Genomic DNA, 20,029 nt, shown 5'->3' on the forward strand with positions numbered 1-20,029 from the left:
ACTCCAGAAGGCAGGAATGCCAAACCCTTTGAAGGTACGTCAAGGGCAGATATTCACCACGGTGTACAAGTGTTCTTCCCTCCCCGCTGCCCAACTGCCTCACTTCCAACCCAAAGGGGCCACCTTCTGGAGGAGGGGCTACCCTCCCTCACCCTGCCTGGCCTCGGGGACACGAAGGGACCCAGGGCCACAAGGGCCGCAGAGGCAGCTGGGGGCGCAGAATTCACGCACTTTCGCGTTGCTCGGCCATCCAGGGATCTGACACTTGGCCTTCCTCTCTGGGGGTTGGGGCAGCTTTTCTAGACCAGTTCAAGCACCAGCTCTAGGGCTGGAAAGAGATCAGACCAAGCAGCCGAAAGCATTTCGGGCTGCAGATGAATAATCTTTTAGATCAAGATCATTAAATGATAGGACACAGTATCGATCCCGGACTCTGGCTCCAGACTCTCACGTTGGAGTCCTGCCTCCACCGTTTACTCAGGACACTGCCGTGGACGAGGCCCCCAACCTCTCTGCTACTACCCGTTCCATCCTCTATAAAACAGGAACCCCAGGGGCAACCGGATATTAACGTGGAAGTAGTGGGGTCTCAGTCGTGACAGAGGCCCCAGGAAGATGAACACCCCACTCTGAAAGGCAAGGGATCAGCACACAAGGATGGCAGGAAGACATCGCTGGCATCGAGAGCAAAGAGACAATAATCCACAGGATGTAAATCACTTATCCAATAAGGGATCTGTTTTCAGAATAGAGAAGGAACTTATAACTCAATAGCAAATGAACAAAAAAAAAAGATTGTTTTGAAGTGTCCAAAATATGTGAATAGACATTTCTCTAAAAAGAGATCTACAGGGCGCCTGGGTGGCTCAGTGGGTTAAGCTTCTGCCTTTGGCTCAGGTCATGATCCCGGGGTTCTGGGATCCAGCCTCCTGTCAGGCTCCCTGCTCAGTGGGGAGCCTGCTTCTCCCTCTGCTGCTCCCCCTGCTTATGCTCCCTCAATCCCTCTCTTTCTCTAATAAATAAATAAAATATTTAAAATAAATTAAATAAATAAATAAAAACAGATCTATAGTGGCCAGTTACCACGTGAAAAGATGCTCATCACTGTCCATTATGAGGGAAATGAAAACCCAACTGGCCAATGCACTTTATACCCATTAGGATGGCTCGGGTACTGAAGGCAGGAGTTGGTGAGGATGGATGAGAGACACTGGCATCCTCAGACACTGGCTGCAGTGATATAAAACTTTGGAAAACACTTTGTGTCCTCAAATGATTGAACACACTGTGACCCTACAGCCCAGCCACTCCACCCCTAGGTATCTACACAAGAAAACGTGAAAACCCAAGTCCACGTGAAAACTGGTCCATGAATGTCCACAGCAGTGTTCGTTAAAATATTCAAGAAGTGGACACAAAGAAAACATCCACCGACTGAGGTATGTGTGAACAAAACGTGGTATGGCCACAAGTGGAGTATTATGCAGCAACAAAAACAAAGCAGTGACCCATGCTCCAACTTGGATTTGGCCTGAAAGTGTTCGGCTCAGTGAAAGAAGGCCACGTGCTGTATAATTCCATTTACAGGAAATCAGCAGAACAATCCAGTCTGGGGACGCCTAGGTGGCTCAGCGATTGAGCGTCTGCCTTCGGCTCAGGGTGTGATCCTGGAGTTCTGGGATCGAGTCCCACGTCGGGCTCCCTGCATGGAGCCTGCTTCTCCCTCTGCCTGTGTCTCTGTTTCTCTCTCTCTCTCTCTCTCTCTCTCTCTCTCTCTCTCTCTCCCTGTGTCTCTCATGAATAAATAAATAAAATATAAAAAAAAATTCCAGTCTGTCAAGGCACTACTGGGTATTTACCCCAAAGATACAAATGCAGTGATCCGAAGGGGTACCCGCAACCCAATGTTTACAGGAGCAATGTCCACAGTAGCCAAACTATGGAAAGAGCCCAGATGTCCATCGACAGATGAAGGGATAAAGAAGATGTGGTAAATCCACACAATGGAATATTTCTCAGCCATCAAAAATGAAATCTTGCCATTTGCAATGACGTGGATGGAACTAGAGGGTGTTACGCTGAGCGAAATAAGTCAGAGAAAGACAGTTATCATATGATCTCACTCATACATGGAATTTAAAAAACAAAACAGAGGATCATAGGGGAAGGGAAGGAAAAAGTAAAACAAGATGAAGTCAGAGAGACAAACCATAAGAGACTCTTAATCACAGGAAATGAACTGAGGGTCTCTGGATAGGAGGGGGGGATGGGGTAACTGGGTGACAGGCATTAAGGAGGGCACGTGATGAGATGAGCACTGGGTGTCATCTGAGACTGATGAATCACTGATCTCTATCTCTAAAACCAATAATACATTATATGTTAATTGATTGGATTTAAATAGAATTCTAAAAATTAATGAATTAACTTTTTAAAATCTGTCAAGACAGAAAGGAGACGAGGCTGGAGGTGGGGCAAGAAACGGGGGCCGGGTGGCTGCCGATGGTTGGGGGTGTTGGAAATGTTGTACAGTTGGTGATGGTGATGGTGATGGTGCACAACCCCAAACACACTAAAACCCACTGAATCGTCCACTTTAAGACAGGTGGACGTTATTAAGTCAATGAATACAATTTTATTTTATTTTATTTTATTTTTAAAGCCTCCAACTCACCCTTCTTTTTTTTTTTAATTTTTATTTATTTATGATAGTCACACACAGAGAGAGAGAGAGAGACAGAGGCAGAGACACAGGCAGAGGGAGAAGCAGGCTCCATGCACCGGGAGCCCGACGTGGGATTCGATCCCGGGTCTCCAGGATCGCGCCCTGGGCCAAAGGCAGGCGCTAAATCGCTGCGCCACCCAGGGATCCCTGAATACAATTTTATAACATGATATTGGGAATATATATTAGCTGTTTTTGGGGGTTTTTTTTAAGAGAGAGAGAGAAGGCCCCAAACTGTTCCGTGGCAGGGGGAGAGGCCACGAGGAATGTTGGAGAATGTTGTTTTGTTGCTGGGGGCCTCTCCCTCCCCCTCAGAGAGTGTGGGAGCACAGAGAACAGGAGAGACAGGGACTGGCTTGGGCCAAAAGTCCAAGGGGCGAGAGGCAGGCAGGGGGACCCACAGATGGGCTGCCTGGGTCACGTCCCCCCCAGGCTCGGCTGAGGCACAGATGCATGAGGGCCCCCTCGGGCCGGGGAGGGAGAGCCGGCCTGGGCCCCTCACATGCTGTCCCGTGTCCACGAGAGACTGCAGGGGACAAGGGCAGCCTGGGCCCAGAGGGTTGTGAGAGTCCGCCCGAGCGGCAGTCCCCTGCCTGAAGGAAACACTGATGGAGTGACCTACGGGGAGCCCAGGGGTCCCCCAAACACCCACAAAGGTGCCGCAGGAGAGAAACAGTCAGCGTTCGACATCCCAGAATCTTCTATCGGCAAAGAGCTCAGGAGTGGTCATCCCCGCCTGCCCCACACAGAGTGGGCAGGAATCCCCTCCTGATTCTCTCCCCCATCCTGTCCTCTCTTCCTATAAGTCGGGATACCTAGTGAGCTGCACCCCCCCACACGCACGCACGCATGCACACACACTCACACACACACACAGTCAGTGCCAGGCAGGAGCTGACAAGGGGGAGGAACTGGCTGAATGAAGGGCCAAGTCCACTGGCACTGGACACACTGTCAACTGGCTGAGGATCTCTCGTTCCCTAAGTGGCCAGAACAGGCACGGGACTCGCCCTAATACCATGCGGGGGCAGGGAAAGCAGAGGACAGACGTCAGGCAGGGCAGCAGGAGACACAGGGAGTGGCTTGATGACCACACTCGACAAGGTCTGCCTGCTGATCAGGAAACAGTAGCGCCTGCTGGGGAGGACTAACCACGAGAAAGAGCACGGTGGCACCCGGCTCAGGGCAGGCCCCAAAGCCAGCCAGCATCTGGTCACTGGCACTGGCGTCGTTACCATCACCGTCCCCCCATGAGGTCCCCTTGGGAATCCATCCTCTTCGTTTCACTGACAAGGGAATTGAGAACCAGAGAGGAGAAGTAACTTTGCCAAGGTCACACAGCAAGCTGGTGTCAGGGGCAGGTCTCCGACTCCCAAGAGTGGGGCTCCCAGAACAGAGCCACTATGGATGGTTCCCGAGCGTAGAGGGGCCACAGGGATGTGGAATGTTTCCCAAGAAGAGAGGACTTGTGTATGTTCAGATCACCTCTCTACCTTCCTTCCTCCAGCACTTCAATAATGACAATAGTAATAAACTCAAATTCCCGCCAGCAGAGTACATGCCAAGCAGTCTCGATTTGACCTTTGACATCCTCATTGATCTTAACAGCAATCCCATGAAAAAAGACTGTTACTGTACCCGTTTTATAAAAATGAGATTTGGGGCTCAGAGAGGTCGAGTGTCTTGACCAAGAAACACAGTCCTAAACAACAGGGCTTGGAACCTGGCCTTCTGATTCTAGGTCCCACAGACTTCGTCCCTATAGCAGAGCTCAGTCTGTTCAACATTATTTTCCACTTTCCATTTTCCGTGAACCATGTCTCTGCTCCCTTTGAAGTCAGGCTTGGGTGTGCGACCTGCTTTGGCCAATGAAATGTCAGCAGAAGGAATGTGTGTCACATTCGGGCAGAAGCAGTGTGCACGTCACAGTGCCCACTACCCACTGTGGTGGCAATGACGGAAGCAGCTATGGGATGAAGCCACCAGCAGTCTCGAGTAAATAAGATGAACGCAGACCCCATGCCAACCCACACCGGACATGCGGCATGGACAAGAGATATATATTTTGGGGCTGTTTGTTACCCAGCGTAACCAAGCCTCTCCTGACTAATACAACCACCACGAAGCTACACTGCTTCCCCGCTCCAAGCCCATGAGGTGGGAAGTTTGGTGGGTCCATCTTAGCTCCTCCCAACTCACAAAAAGACACAATGATTAAGCTCAAAGAGACAGAAAGAACCACTCCTCCAATTCCCTCATTTTACAGGAAATAAGGGAGATCTAAAGACAAGGAGTCACCAAGACCCCCTCCTCCCCGAACAGTCTCCTGCCGCCCACGCCTCCCAGTGTCTGTCTGGCTCTCTCTCCATGTCTCTTGCCTACTCCTCTCCTTCTCACTCTCTGTTTGCTGTGTCTCCCTCCCTCTTTCCTCTCCCTCAAAATAAATACATACATAAATAAATATCAGAGAGTTCGTGGACGAGCCCAGCTCAGGAGAAGTCACCACAGACCAGGGGCCGCTGGCTGCCATCAGGGAGGCTCTTCCCCAGCTCAGACGACTGAGCTCGAGGAGGCGCTGGGTGTCCTGCAGAACTGGGAGCTCTCCCCGAGGAAGGGAATGGCTCTCCTCAGAGATCCTCTGAGGGCTGAGCAGCTTGGGCCCAAAACCACACCCCCTGTCACCAGCCCCTGGCTCTTGGGGGGCTTCCCACAGAAACGGGGAGGGACCGATGGGCACCACACAGGAGAAGCCCAGAAGAGGGGTGGTTACCAGCACCCCCCCCCCCCCGCCGTCTGCAGCCAGGCCTGGGGGCTTCTCACGTTCTCTGTTCCTTCCTCCGGCCCTGAGCAATCCGCTACTGCGCCCAGCACGCACCCTATTCCCCTGTACCCACTTAAGTTGTGACCCACTCTGAACAACTCCACGCCCGAGGACGTTGGGGGACGGGAGACGTGAAGGGGGACAGTGAGGGAACTCAGGCCTGGCCAGCCCCCAGGTGGAAGGCAGCCCACAGCTCTTGGTACGGAACTCGCTTCCGAGAAGGCTCGCCCTGGAACACTCTGGAGGAATTTGGAGGCGGCTGTGTGCAGCATAGGCAAAAATACAGCCCCACTCCCACCCACAGGGAGCTGGGATCTGGGCATGGGGCGTCAGAACTCAGGCCAAACGGCTAATGGGGCTTCTGGAGGCTGTGAAACGTGGTGTCAGCCAGAGCGCTGAGCTGGCAGGCTCCAGACCAAACCAGAGAAAGACAGACAGCCTGCAAGGAGGAGGCTGGTGGGGGGCCAGCCCACTCTCCCCTCCAGCGCCCGGGACCTGCGCCCCCCAGCTCAGGACCAAGGCTCCAGGCGTCCGACTACAGGCAACCCAGAAAACTCCTTCCTAGGTGTGGGCTGACATGCTCTCCCCCCAAGTTCATACGGGGGAGCCCTAACCCCCAGTACCTCAGAGTGTAATTGCCCATCTACAAGCTCGGGAGGAACCAATGCTGCTGACGCTTTGCTCTCAGACTTCCGGCCTCCAGAACTGTGGAAAGACACGTCTGCCGTGTGAGCCTCACAGGCTGGGGAATCTTGTCGTGGCCGCCCAAGCAGACTGACACCGGCCTGCGGCGTGCACCAGAGGGTGCTACTCCCGAAGTGAGGAGGCCTGGAGACGGCAGGTGCTCCCCTGCTCCCCAGCCACATGTCAAGGCCTGGAACCTTCTCTGGTGAGAAAGTTCTTAATATTGAGTTTCTAACGGATTCTTCACCTGTCACCACCTCCCCTTCCTTCTGGGCTGAGTGCAGGGTCCCTGAGCATCCATGGCCACCACACAGAGGCAACTCGCCCTTTTCCCTCTATTTCTCTCCAAATTTCTGGACTTGTCCACAGTGAAACGGCCTGCCCGGTGCGGCGGTGAGCTCTCTGCTGTCCAAGGGTGTAAGAAGTTGGACAAGCACCCGCAAGGACCCCGCCCCCCGTATTAGGGGGTGTGGGGCGCTGAACACACTGAGCTCCAAGGGAGGAGGGAAAGGACCAGAGTCAGACCCCTGGATTCAGTAGCCACCCCATGTCCTATCTCATGACCCCCGCAGCACGACTAACCACATCCACATGAGGGTGTGGCCATTGGTGCAATGGGGTCAGTACGACTGGAGCCGAGGTCGTGCAAAGGGGGGCCTCTGCACGTGAGGATGACCTCCCCCCTGGCAGGCCCACAAGTGCCAGCCTCTGTGTCCTCACTGTGGCAGGAGGCCAGCAGGCGGGCTCCCTGACCGGCCTGGACCGCCCCAGCCTGGGACGTGGGCCTACAGAGCACGGGGCTTTTCTTCCATCCTTTCTGCTGCTGAGATGGATCTGCGATGCCCTGAGAGAGTAGAAACTTGAACTAGGGGGCAGCCCAGGTGGCTCAGCCATTTAGCACCACCTGCAGCCCAGGGCGTGATCCTGGAGTCCCGGGATCAAGTCCCACATCGGGCTCCCTGCGTGGAGCCTGCTTCTCCCTCTGCCTGTGTCTCTGCCTGTGTGTGTGTGTGTGTGTGTGTGTGTGTGTGTGTGTGTGTGTGTGGTGAATAAATAAATAAAATCTTAAAAAAAAAAGAAACTTGAACTAGGAATGGGAGGTTGGGGGAAGACAGGGGTGCAGTTCCCAGCACAGACGGTAAGGTCAGGGTCTCCTGCAGAAGCAGGAATAGTGGGCAGAGGGCCAACTGCAAGGCGGCGAGGAGCAGCCCAGGCCCGAGATCGTCTGTCCCTGGTCCCCAGCGCCTGGCTCAGTGCCCCCTGCTGCCCCTCTGAGTCACCCAGTGGCCTCTGGGGGGCCTGGCCCGGCCTCTTGGATCGCTTCCCTCACGGGCCTGAAATAGGAGAGGCGTGCCACTTGCAGAAATGACCTGATCTCACCTCCGACACGCCTCCCCTATTTTGAGCAGCCATCCCCTCACCAGAGGCCTTGCGGTGGGAGCAGCCCCACAGCCTCCTGGGGGGCAGGGGAGGGACACCAAGGGATGCGCCTCAGCTGTCCCCCGCGTTGACGTCCAGCTAAGCACCTGCCGCGGGCCGGCCCGGTGCTCTCCTGGCTGCCACGCTCCAGATCCCAGGGCCTCCAGCACCTCTCCTTGCTGAGACTCAGGACAGGGGTCTGCCCAGTGGTCAGAGGCGGGGACGGAGGGGCCAGATCCACCCAAGCTCAGCGGCGACCCAGGGAGTGTCACAGGGCCTGGTGCCCAGAATACAGGCCTGCGGTTACCAAAGCAGCACAGCGATGAGCACTGGGGTTTCACACCCAGACCTGCTCCTTACTGCTCCTTACTGCTCCCGTGGGTTACTAAACCCCACTGTGCCTCAGTTTCCCTACCCAGGCATGAAACCAGTGCCCACCTCACAGGGCGGCTGTGAACACTAGGCAAAGGGAGACTTGCAAGGGCTGGGCACCATGACTGGCATGTGGCAAAGCCAGAGCAGGCTCCCAAGGCCAAGACCAAGACCTCCTTGGTCTTCTCTGCAGAGACACCTGAGATGCTGGCCACGGTCATTATGTGCAGAGACTCCTGAGGAGCCACCACAGGCAGCCTCCGCAGCTCCTACTCCCCACATGATGCTCAAAATGATTTGTCCACTCAATCCCCCTTTTACAGCAGAGCAAACCAAGGCCCTGAGAGGATGGCTTCTTGTCAGAGGGTCTGGACCCAGGTAGTTCAGCTCTAGAGGCCACCTTGGGGACCCCTATGCTAAACCGCCTTTCATGAACATTGCTGCATTAAGCCAAGGACATGGGCACCATTAACCATCCCAGTCTGTAGAAAAACTAACTGAGACTTGGAAGGCTAGGTAAGGCCTCCAGTTACGGAGGGGGATCGGGGACCTGGAGCGGACCCTGGGTGGTCAGGCCTCAGGCACACAGGCTGACCCACAGCACCTTGGGGTTAGCCTGCCTCTCCCAGTCCATGACTTCCCTGGGGGGCAGGCAGGGCCACCTTGGGTACCATGTCACCCATAGAGCCCAGCCCCCCAGCCCCGGGGCCACTTCTAGGAGCCCCCAGGCACCTTCCAGGCTCCAGCTTGAGCCACTTCCTGGGCACCCCAGAGTCTTGGAGGTTAGGTGCCCTTACCCCAAGAGTGTTACATGGGGACACTGAGGTACAGGGACTTGCCCACAAAGGAGATGGACTCAGGCCTCCTATGTCTCTCTCTTGACCAAGGAAATCAGCCAGAAGAAAATGCTTTTATCTCTGGGCCCCAGAACCTAGAACCTTCCAGAAGTGCCTCCAGCCATGAAGAAGAGCAGGACTGGAATAATGATCATTGCTCCCACCCCATGGCTGGCTTTCCCGTCCCTGTGGGGGATGCAGCCCAGCGGCAGCAGGGGGCACACAGATGGACAGGCGGGGTCTGTCCTGGTGACCACCCCAACCTCATCGCTCCCGGTCCAGGCCAACCAGCTGGCCAGACGGGGCCAGGCCAGCGAAGAGGACAGCAGAGCCTCGATCTGCTTGCCCTGCCTTCCCTTCCCACCCTCCAGGCATAGGGCCAGCTCCTCAGCCTCCAGACGGGAGCCCCTCTGTCCCTGCAGGATGAGCTGACGGGTTCCATTCCCCTGCCCCGGGGGGGAAAAGGAAGGAGGCAAGGGGCGGAGAAGAATCCAGACTCCCTCAGCCTCTCCTTCCTACCCCATTCCTGCCTCTAGCTGCTGCTCCTCCTTCTGCTCCCCCCCCCCCCCGCCTGCCCCCTGCCTTCCCTCTGGCAACGTGTCCCCATCAGGCCTCCCACAGCCTCTCCTGTCCCCTTAACTCTTTTACCTTTTGGTTGCCTGGCACCTTGCAGTTTACTGAGTGTTTTACATTGGCTGCTGCACAGAATCCACAGCAGGGAGAGACGGGGACACATTAAAAATACTTTCAAATTGCCAAGTGTTCTTGTGAAAAATGCAAACATCCCCAGAACGTTGAACAATTAGGCTGGCAGTAGCTCCGAACTAAATCATTTGGTCCTCTGCCCTCTCCCCAGCCACTCAGCACAGCAGAGGGGGCCCCGGGGAGGTGGGGAGGAGTGCTTGGGGCAGTGCCTCTACGGGGTGGGGTGTCTGGGCCCCTGGGGGAGGGGGTGGAGGGAACTAAGAAGGTAGACTTGAGGACAAGCCATCCACTTTGCAGTGTTGCCTGTAAACAACATGCTCTCATCAAGCCCTAAAGTCTGGCCCAACCACCGCCCTCATCCCACTTGCTCTGAGCTCCATCACTCCTTCTGGTATCTCAGAGGTCACAGGGAGAATTTCTTTTTTTTTTTTTCAAGAAAAAGAAGACTTTCAGGGTGGAGTCAACATATCCATAACCCTGGAGAAGAAGGTGGAAGGAGGATGGGGAGCAGGTGGGGGTCCAGGAGGGCTGGCTCTCTTTAACCCAGCTCTGCCACAGGGCTCAGAGTCCCCGGGACGCCACGCCTCACCCGAGGACCAGCTGCAGCCCAGGGGCCGGGAGCTGGTATCCTTGAAAGCACGTATCCATTGGGCAGTGGGGTAAACCAGAAGACCCTTCCTTCGAGTGGGGCAGGGAGGGGGGGTGCTCTTGGTTATCCCCAACTGAAAATCCGGGGGTGGGCCAACAGTCCTGAGGATCCTTTGGGCTCCCACATGCTGCAGTCCCAGGATTAAATCAGAAAAGCAAGTCTAGGCCAAACCCCAGACCCGGCGTCTCGAGGGCTCCCAGAATGCTGCCTTTGGAGGCTCCGCCCTGCCTCCCACATGCAAATGAACCACACAAACAAATACAATCCACACATCACCCCCCCCCCCCAGCACTGAACTGAGCTGCAGTTGCCCACTGGACATAATGCTAGGTTGTGCAGCTAAATTAAACATGCATCAATTTTGACCTTGGCTTAACTTTTCAAATTCTGCAGCCTATCGGTCTCCAGCTCTCAAACATTTTCGTTGGCCGTCGATGAAAGCGTGTGGGACCCGCATGCTGTGTCTACTACATTCCTAGGGCTCTGACCCCAGGGAACTCAGGCCTCGAGCCTGGAGAAATCTAACGGCGGGTTTCAAAGAAATCTAACAAAATGCCGCATTTGCGGCACGTGAGAGGTATGTCAAGCTCCGCTCAAGGCCACCTCCTCCAAGGAGCCCTCCCAGACCACCCCAGCTCTCAAGAGTCCCTCCCCAGCCAGGGTCAGAGCACAGGCTGTTTACAGTTGGTGGGACTCATTCAGCAGCAGAGGCACACCGTGGTTGCGTGGCCGTTTGGCTGCATTCGTCACCTGTGTCTTGGTTATTCCACACATTCGTGCTTTGCCTTACTGTCCCCTCACTGAACCAGGAGCTCTCTGAGGTGCCTGGACCTCTCCTCGGCCTCCCCCGAACCTGTCTGCTGCCTCAGGCCACGGGACCAGGGCAGTGCTGCGGGGAGGGGAGCTGGAAACCCCGGTGCCACCTACCCTCCATGCCGTCCTCTCGGTGCCCATCGAAGTTGTCATAGGAATCCCAGCGGATGAGGGGGTCGGAGGTGTTATAGTCCACGGACACGCTCGGCCCGTTCTCCAGGTGTTCCATGCCTGACGGAAGGAGGCAGGAGGGCAGTGCAGAGAAAGGTGGGGGAAAAGGCCGATCAGCAGCTAGGCAAACAGAAGAAGCCAACAACGGCTCCCCTGGGGCTGCCCCCTGAGGGGCTTCTCATTCTCCTGAGCATGGTGGGGTGCGGCCAGCGGCTTCAAGTGGACAGAGGACCCAGGAGTCTGGTTTCTTGCATTGTCTGTTTTATTTTATAGTGGGGGGGCAGAGGGAGAGGGAGAGAGAGAACCCAAAGCAGGCTCCACATCCACTATGTAGCCTAACGAGGGGCTCGATCCCACCACCCGGAGATCATGACCTGAGCCAAAATCAAGAGTCAGGTGCTCAACCGACTGAGCCACCCGGGTGCCCCTGGTTCCTTGCATTCTTGAAAAGGCTCATATGTGGTCATGGGGGACATCAGGATGGGACACTGAGGAATGAAGACCCCTCCTCCTCCAGGAGAAAGCTGGGGGGCCCTCTGGCTAGGCATCTGTTTCTTCCTTTTCCATGTCCTGGGCCCCCCCCCCGGGGCGGTGCCAGGAGACAGGAAGGTCTGCCCCTGGAGTCGGGGGGAGTGTGGAAGAGGCTTGTGCTGAGTGGCATGGGGTAGGGACAGCAGGGAAATCCCAGCCATGACACTGAGAGGACACAAGGGCATGCTAGCCAACCCCCTGCCTTCCTCTTCAGATGCTCCCGGCTGCAGGCAGGCCTCTGAGGGGAGAAGCAGTCTCTCCCACTCATCCACGGGAAGATGAAGGCCGCACAGGCCGCAAGTCCTGCCTCCTGGGGCAAGTCCCTCTCCTGACCTGGCAGTCCCTCCTTGCCTCTTCCCAGAGCCCCTCCGTCGGTAGCCTAACTTCGTCTCATCTCACTCTGTTCTCAAATAGGATGGAGAACAACTGGTCTCCACATATAACCAGTCTAAAGGCATACCAGCTATTATTAAATCGGCCTTCTCATCTTCAGGTTGAACCACCTCAGTCCTCATAAATACTTCTCTCACCCATCTAGCACCTCTGAACGTCCCGTCAGCCACTCCCCGCATCTACCACGGCCCCCTAGTCTCTAAATATAATGGGACGGTGACCTAATGGGACCAGAACAGTTTATCCAGCCCAGCACCTCTTGGTCAGCTCTTTTATTTTTATGATCCAAAGATTAAGTCATTGGTTCATGTTTAGCCAGGGGTCCACTGTGATACCCAGATCCTCTACTGCTGGCCTGCCTCTCATTCACAGGGAACTTGCTCATTGTAAAGCACGTCAGTGGGAGAATGACGGGGGTGGAGTGAGGACAGGTGAAGATGCAGGCAAGGGGGTGGGAAAAAAAATGAACTCTAACAAGCTTTTACCTTGAATTTTCTCTGGTCCGTAAGAAAATACAAATTCTACTTTGCCATATTCTGGAAATCGATCATCTGGAAAGGGAGAAGGAAAGACGAAAATGAGCAGTTAATCCCCCAAACGGACTTCAGCTTTATCTTTCAGGAGAAGGTAAAAATTATATGCAAATATATGGCTGATCATACTATATGTATAATGAAATGGCCTCTTGCCCACCTTTGGCCCAAGTGCTACTTGCTTGAAACCATTCCCGACCGTTTCTATTCCTTGTCCTATTAGCAGTTGCCTCTAAGACTCTAAATAATAGCCACTGTTTTTATGCCACTATTTCTAGACATACCAATTTCAAGCAATCTCCATTGATTTACCACGACGACGGCAATTAATTTGGCCTGCTAATATCACTCCCATCTCCCTTCTCACTAAATCAATTAGTAGTAATATTTATTCTGATTTCCTTTGCGACTTTAAATGCTACAGCTAAGCCTCTATTTCGTGAGCTGTCCACTTTCAATGGTGTCCCCTGACTCCCTCCATGTAAGAGAAGAAAATTCGTGCCCCCACTTTCTCCTCCCTTTACCATCTCCATCTTTATGTTGTCTGTTTTCCCTTTACTTTTCCTTGTTAAGACTGATAACATTTACATTCTGTTCCGTAATGATTATGGCATCCCCTCTGCTTTTGCCCTCCTGGCTCCAGTACAGAGGAAGCTCACCATAGAAACATCCTTTTACTACATGAGCCAGACTGCACTGCCGGGGGGAGGGGGTCAGGCTCCTCCTCCCCCGAGCGCCAGCCCTACTCTCTGCTCTTGGCCCAAGACCAATCTGGACACCATCCACTGCTTGTGGGAAGAGATGTTACAGTAGGGATGGCAGGCGTTCCCTGGGGCGGGAATGTCTCTGTCACTGCAGGCGCTGCTTCGTGGTATCATGCTTGTGTCTCTTTTTCTCCCATGGAGCTGTGAGTTCCCTGAGGGTAGGGCCAGACTTCTATCTCTTTGTAACCCGAGACTAGCACCTGCCTGGCACATATAGACACACAAGTATTTCTTGGTGGATGGATGGGTGGATTTGGGTGAGTGGGTAGATGGTTGGATGGGTAGGTAGATAGATGGGTGGATGGATGGATGGGTATGGATTGTTGGATAGATGGATGGATGAAAAGATTTGGATGAGTAGGTGGATGGATGGATGGATTTGGATAAGTAGGTAGATGCATGGGCAGATGGGTGGATGAGTGAATGACTGAACGGATATGGATATGTCTCAGGCCTGAATGTGATACAGACATAACCCCAAATAGATAAAGAAGCAAAGGGAGACACCTCCCCCAACACCTCTTCTTCCCCCTTCACTGCTGCCATAGCTCCTCCATCAGTGCTCTTCTACCCTGTGGTATACTTATTCCTTGTGAGGTCTATCTCTCTACTCAGTGAGCCCACCTTTGAAGGCATCATCAAGGTCTTCCTTCCCAAAGACAACCCCCAGGTCATGGATGGCACAGGTGTGGAACTGCACACGGAAGATGACATCTCGGGCTGGGCTCCGGAACTTCTTATGGTAACACTTCAGCTGGGTGGGAAGAGAGCAGAGCCCATCAGGGACCCGAGGATGGGAGATCAGGTCTCAGGGAGCCTCCTTCTTAGCACCATGACTGAGACCCCAGGGCTTGCCCAGCCTTAATGAGGGAGAGGTCACCAGTACCAAACAGGATCTCAGAGCTATCTGGGGAAACTTCTAGAAAGCAGAATGTTGGAGGCCAATCTTGCCCTGTGGGGAGAAAACTGTCCTCCCAATAAGTTCCTGCACACAGAATGGAAAAAAGGAGGAGTGACTTTAAATTGCAGGAGGAAAGACTGAAGTTAGAATTGAGGGAGTCCTTGTCACCCCAGGAAGCCAGGCGGTAACAGCTCACACTGAGGGATACTTCCCTGGAGATGTTCTAGAACAAGAGACAAGCACAGGAGAAGAGATGTCCACCTCTGAGGCAGGGGAATGGACAAGGACTGTCGGAGGCCGGAAGGCCTCGCGGGAGCCCTGGTGGCCACCGAGGAGCGACAATCCTGTCTGAAGAGGCAGGAGGGGAGCAGGAAGACAGAAAAAACGAGAAAAAATAAACAGGGAGGAGGGGGCACTCACCAAGATGTCTCCCTTCAAGAGCAGCCCGGGCTCGATGGTGATGCAGATGCTGGTCTGGCTGTCTCCTTGGACATTGCTACGGGACAGAGGGGAGCAGGGAGCAAGAGCTGCGGAGGGGGCACCCTTGCTCCCTGCCGCCCCCTGCCGGGGGCTCCCTGCGGCTCAGCCCTCTGCAGGCTGAGATCCTCCTGGAAGAGGTCCTGGCCCTTCCTCCCCACCCTTGTCCCTGTCCCCGTCCTTGCCCTCGCGCAGCCCTGGCCGCTCATCCCCTGGGATACCTACTAGATGCCAGACGTGTAGACAGGCTGCATGGCCTGGTAGATCCGGAGAAACGGCCGACATCCTGCAAGGGAGGGTGGTGTCAGGCGGGGTGGGGGGCAGAGGGAGAAGCAAGGAAGGGCTGGGGGCAGGAGAGGTAGGCAGGAGACACGAACAGAGAAAGGAGGAAGGGATACTAACTCTTCATCTGAGACGCACTTTTACGTGGACAAGAACCCCTGCCGCATCCAACATCACGTGCCGGCGGGCGCTGCCAAAATCTAACCCGTGACTGGACCCGGGGCTTAAAGAAAGCTCAGGAGGTGGGGCCTCCGACCCAAGCCCACGCTTTTACCCCCGATGCTGCCCCTTGAGAAAAGAAGATGGGAGACAGCAGGGGAGGGAAGCCAGGGGGCCCGGGCAGGTACCTCCTTTAGACTCGAAGTTGGGGATGCCGTGCATGATCACGTGGTGCAGAAACAAGGGCTTGTTGTTCATCTTGATGGAGCCAGAGAGCAGGCCACTGAAGTAGTGCACGTACCTGGGGGGCCGGGAGGAGGGCGGCTTCAGCCAGGAGAGCTGTCCCACAGCAGAGCCTCCCCGCCACCACCCCCACCTCTCTCCCGGGCCTCCTGGAAGCGGGGGTCTCCACCCCAGCACAGTCCTTTCTTGCTGCCGGGAGCCCCAGGTAGGAGGATGAGCAGGTACCACTCAACCAGGAGCAGAATGGAGCCAATACTCCTGTTTGGGGGTTCCTCTGGCGTCCCCTGGTGGTCAACGTGAGCATCTCTTTCCAGCCTCACTCCCCACCCAAAACGTTCCTCCCCTGCATCCCTGACAGGTATCAATAAGCTGCTCACCGCTGCCCAAGGCAAACCCCTCCACCACCCTCACACGGGGCTGAAACCAAGCTTACGCTTGTACCCAAGGCCGCCGTTCGGCCCCGACCGACCCACCAGCTACATGACAGTCCAGCAAACAGTAAGAGCTTAATAATTAGAGTCCTTTACTCTTTTATACCACACTGAAGTGTAGGAGATCCCTCTATATATGGTATTGAAAGACACCTAACTTCCACCAAGTCCATCAAGTATCCCCATCCCTACGGTCAATACTCCCCAATTCTTTTTGGATCATGTTGGAAGAACCCAAGAGTTAATCCAACTCCACTCCTTCTAGAAGAGAGGGGAAACTGGGTGCAGAAAGAGTTGCTAACACGTAGCAAGGACACACAAAGCTGAGCGTGGGTGGGGAGAGAAGGAAAGCAGTCTGAACCTCGGTGCACCTGCTGGAGAGAGAGGTCAGTCCTTCTGCTGTGGATTGGTCGCCGCGCCCTTCCTCTCTGAATGGCCAGAGGACGCTGAGCTGCGTCCGTCCGACAGACCAATCCGCATGCATCCTGAGACTCCCGCGCGAGAGGCCAGGGAGCTCTCTGAGGCTGGTGGAACCAGAACCCACGTGACCATGACAATGGTCCCCTCCTGTCTCTTGACTCCCTGGCCCACCTCCAGGCCTGTGCACCTCTGTCCCCAGGCCCGGGGTGGGGCCACCTCGCACTACCCAAGCAAGATAATCTGATGGGCAGCCCCGGTTCCTGGTCAGCCCTTGCCCAGCCCCCAGCCCCATTACTCAAACCGGAAACCTGGAACGGCGGTTCCTATCAGATCTCTCAATCGTGCCAACAGGATGTGTCTGTGTGCTGGGGACAATGAGTCCGGGGGTGGGGTGACGATGAATGGGGCAGTTGCAGGCAAAGCCCCTCCCTCCCTCCCTCTCTGCCCTCCTCTCCTCCAACTGCTCCGTTCCCTACAAATGACACTGCCCAGAAGGTGGGAGAGTGGCAACAAATACACAATGAAGCCAACAGCTGTCCTCTCACCCACGGGTGCACACGGCCCGAGTTACCCACCCGTCAGCAGATGCAGTGACAGATAACGAGCTGCAAGGCAGACAGATCATGTGAACACCCGACTGCGCTGGGTAAGTGCACGCTGCACACCGTGGAGTCCCTAAACCCTCCTACTACTGAGAGGTGGCCCTGGTCCCTTTCCCCAGGCTTCCGGCTTCAGGGATGTGGCTGCTCTCCCACTCTCTCCAAGCCACATCGTGCCCTCATACTATCAGGCTCCTCCATCGGGACTTCTTATCCTTCAAAGTCAGACTCATGACCAAGGCCACCAGTCACACGTAGCGAGCCAGGGCCTGACCAGCGGGTACTTGAATGACAGTTCCTTCCTCCCTGGGAAGACTCTCATTGATCCACAGCTGCTGCGTCTGGCAGCCCAACCAGAATTTTCTGCACACAGACATCCTGTTTCTGATGGCTGACCCAGAGACCAGCTACCGGCTGTCCTGTGCCCGTTGTAAGGCGCTGGGTGGCCTGAGGACTCACTTGTGCTTGGGCTTCCCGCTACAATGGTAGACACAGTCACCGGCAGAGCCAGCACCCTTCTAGCAAGGCAAGCCAGGGGGTGATGGGGAATACGATGAGAACCCCAGCCTGGGGAGGCAAGGGGTCCTGCTGGCCCAGTCAGTGTTCTTCTTTTCTTTTATTATGTTTTATTTATTTACAGATACAGAGAAAGAGGCAGAGACATAGGCAGAGGGAGAAGCAGGCGCCAATCAGCATGCATCCTGAGGCTCCGCGAGAGGCCCGACGTGGGACTCAATCCCAGGACCCTGGCATCACCACCTGAGCCGAAGGCAGATACTCAACCCCTGAGCCACCCAGGTGCCCCGGGTGCCCCCCAGTCAGTGTCCTGATGGGCTAGAAAAGTCAGGGGGATGCTCTGGCCCCTGGGCCAGCATACTTGCTCTCCCCTCTGCACGGAGGGGACCACCAACCTGCACTCAGATGCCTCCTTCTTCCCCTGAGAGCCCAGCCCATCCATCACCTTCCCAGAAAGTTCAGCCCCCACACCCACCCCAACACTCCATTTTGGGTTTTTTCCCCTTCCAAGGATTTCTCATGACCTGAAAGCACCTTGATGGCTCGTGTCCTTGGTAAACTCCGCGGGACCTGCTGAGAGAGCCAGCCCCACAGCCCCCGCATGCGGAGCGGTGTGGCACAACACGAGGACACGTGGCAGGGCCACAGCTCTGGCCACACAGGGGCTGGGTTCCCCTCCCCATCTCCACTCGCCCCTCTGGGCCTGGGCTCCTGACTCACACTCACCTGCAGCCTCCCCACAGTCCACCAGCCCTGATTCTACGTGTGCTCTTCTGTGGATCAGCCATCACTACACAGTACACTATCCCCAGAGCAGAATCCAGGGGCGGCCCTCGGGACAGGCAGTGGCACAACTGGCCTGAGTTACAGGCCCCCGAGTACCTTCTAGCTCTGCTACTAACCGCTGTGGATCCCGGCCATGCTGAGCCCCTACCCCCCGCCCCAGGCTCAGGCTTCTCATCTGTAAAATGGGAATGCCCTGGATTGTCTTACAGTAGCTCATCATTGATCAGGTTGGGACTCAAATCCACCACCTCTGCCAGGTGTTCCCTGACCCCCCCTTCATTAAATATCCCCAATATCCCCCATCAGATCTATCCCATCCTGCTCTCTTTCTTTCCTAGCACTAACCACTATAGAAATGGTCCTGTTGGTCTATTTACTTGGACAATGTCCATCATGGGATATCAGCTCACTGAGGGCAGAGCACTTCGTCCTGTTCCACGAGGTATCTCTGGCACTCAGAACCTACTAGAGCACCTAAAACTTGTCCAATGAATGAATGAATCATCTCTGCCCACCCTGCTTTCTTCTAGGGCTCCTATGGGCTCCGATGAGACCATGTGCTTGAGAGCCCTTGGTAAAATTTTTAAAGCTCTTCCAGCAGAAGATGACTGACCCTCATGGTAAGAATCTGTGACCTCCTCAGGGCAGGTGGCATTGACGTCAGCCTCCTCTAAGCTCACCAAGGCATGGAAGCAGTCCTACTGCCAGAACCAAGAACAGCACTGCCTTCTTAATACGAGCTGCCTTCTTGCACCCAGACCGATGCGGCCTCCACCAGCAGCCCCATTGCTCTCCAGCACTGGCCTCAGGAGCCAACTGCCATGCCCACCTGCGGGTACACACAGTTGCCCGTGGGCTCACCTGGGTTCCTGAGCTCACTCCACTCCAGGCTGGCACCTGAACACACCCCCATCTAGGCATGGCTGTTCCAACCCCTGTGGGTGCATAAGGCTAGTCCCCAAGATAGCAAGCACGCGCGCACACACACACACACACACACACACACACGTGCATGCACTGGCTGTGAGCCCGGAGACCCACCTTCTCTGGGATGGCTGGCCAATGGGCACAATCTTATCCTCATAGAACCGCTTCATGGCAAACCGGTCCAGGGCCTGATCAGCGCTGCGAGGAGAGACGGGTGGTCAGAGGAGCCAACTCTTATGTCCAAGAGTCCCTTATCTCCTCATCCCTGCTCCCCCAAACCTATAGAACCCTCCAGGCACCCCATGCTGAGAAGCTCTCAGGAAAAGAGAGTTCCAGCATCTCTGCTTTCTATGTATGTGCTGCAGGACTCAGCGCAGGGGCTTTGGAGCCAGACAGCCTGACTTCCCACAGCAAGTCTGCCACTTACTTATTAGCCTGGTATCTTGAATCCGGTTATTTAACCTTTTTGAACCGGATTTCCCACCCTGCCAAGGAGAGTGACAAGTGCCTTCCTTGAAGGTTGTTATGGCAATTAAGTGAAATAACACCTGTAAAGAGCTTGGCACATGTGGCCACACAGTAGGTGTACAGGAAATGTTCACTGTTAAGGAAGACTAGGTTGGGTCGAGTTTCTTAGAGCCACAAAACTACCAACTAAGGCTCCATAGAACATTCTATCTACCCACAAAGAGATCATTTTAAAAGGAAGAGACAAATGATGCTGCCCATCTGTTCTTGACTCTCCAATGACATCCCATCCCAAACGCCAAAATCCTTATCGAGGCCCACAAGGATGAGATAACTTCTGGGTGGTTCCGCCAGAGCCAGATCTGATCCAACATTTCTTTCTGACTCCCTCACCAACTCACTCA

The 20,029-nt window shown here is 55.0% G+C and overlaps 1 protein-coding gene across 1 annotated transcript in view; it reads right to left on the reverse strand.

Moving 5' to 3' along the window:
* TNS1 (tensin 1) overlaps window positions 1-20,029 on the reverse strand; it is a 229,151-nt gene that overhangs the window by 66,901 nt on the left and 142,221 nt on the right. Inside the window, 7 exon segments of the mRNA XM_055345038.1 lie at window positions 11,139-11,255; window positions 12,605-12,670; window positions 14,041-14,170; window positions 14,738-14,813; window positions 15,020-15,080; window positions 15,424-15,536; window positions 19,272-19,355. Of these exon segments, the coding sequence (XP_055201013.1) occupies window positions 11,139-11,255; window positions 12,605-12,670; window positions 14,041-14,170; window positions 14,738-14,813; window positions 15,020-15,080; window positions 15,424-15,536; window positions 19,272-19,355 (647 nt within the window).

This window comes from Nyctereutes procyonoides, unplaced genomic scaffold (genome assembly GCF_905146905.1).
Source record: "Nyctereutes procyonoides isolate TBG_1078 unplaced genomic scaffold, NYPRO_anot_genome, whole genome shotgun sequence".
Classification (NCBI taxonomy): domain Eukaryota; kingdom Metazoa; phylum Chordata; class Mammalia; order Carnivora; family Canidae; genus Nyctereutes; species Nyctereutes procyonoides.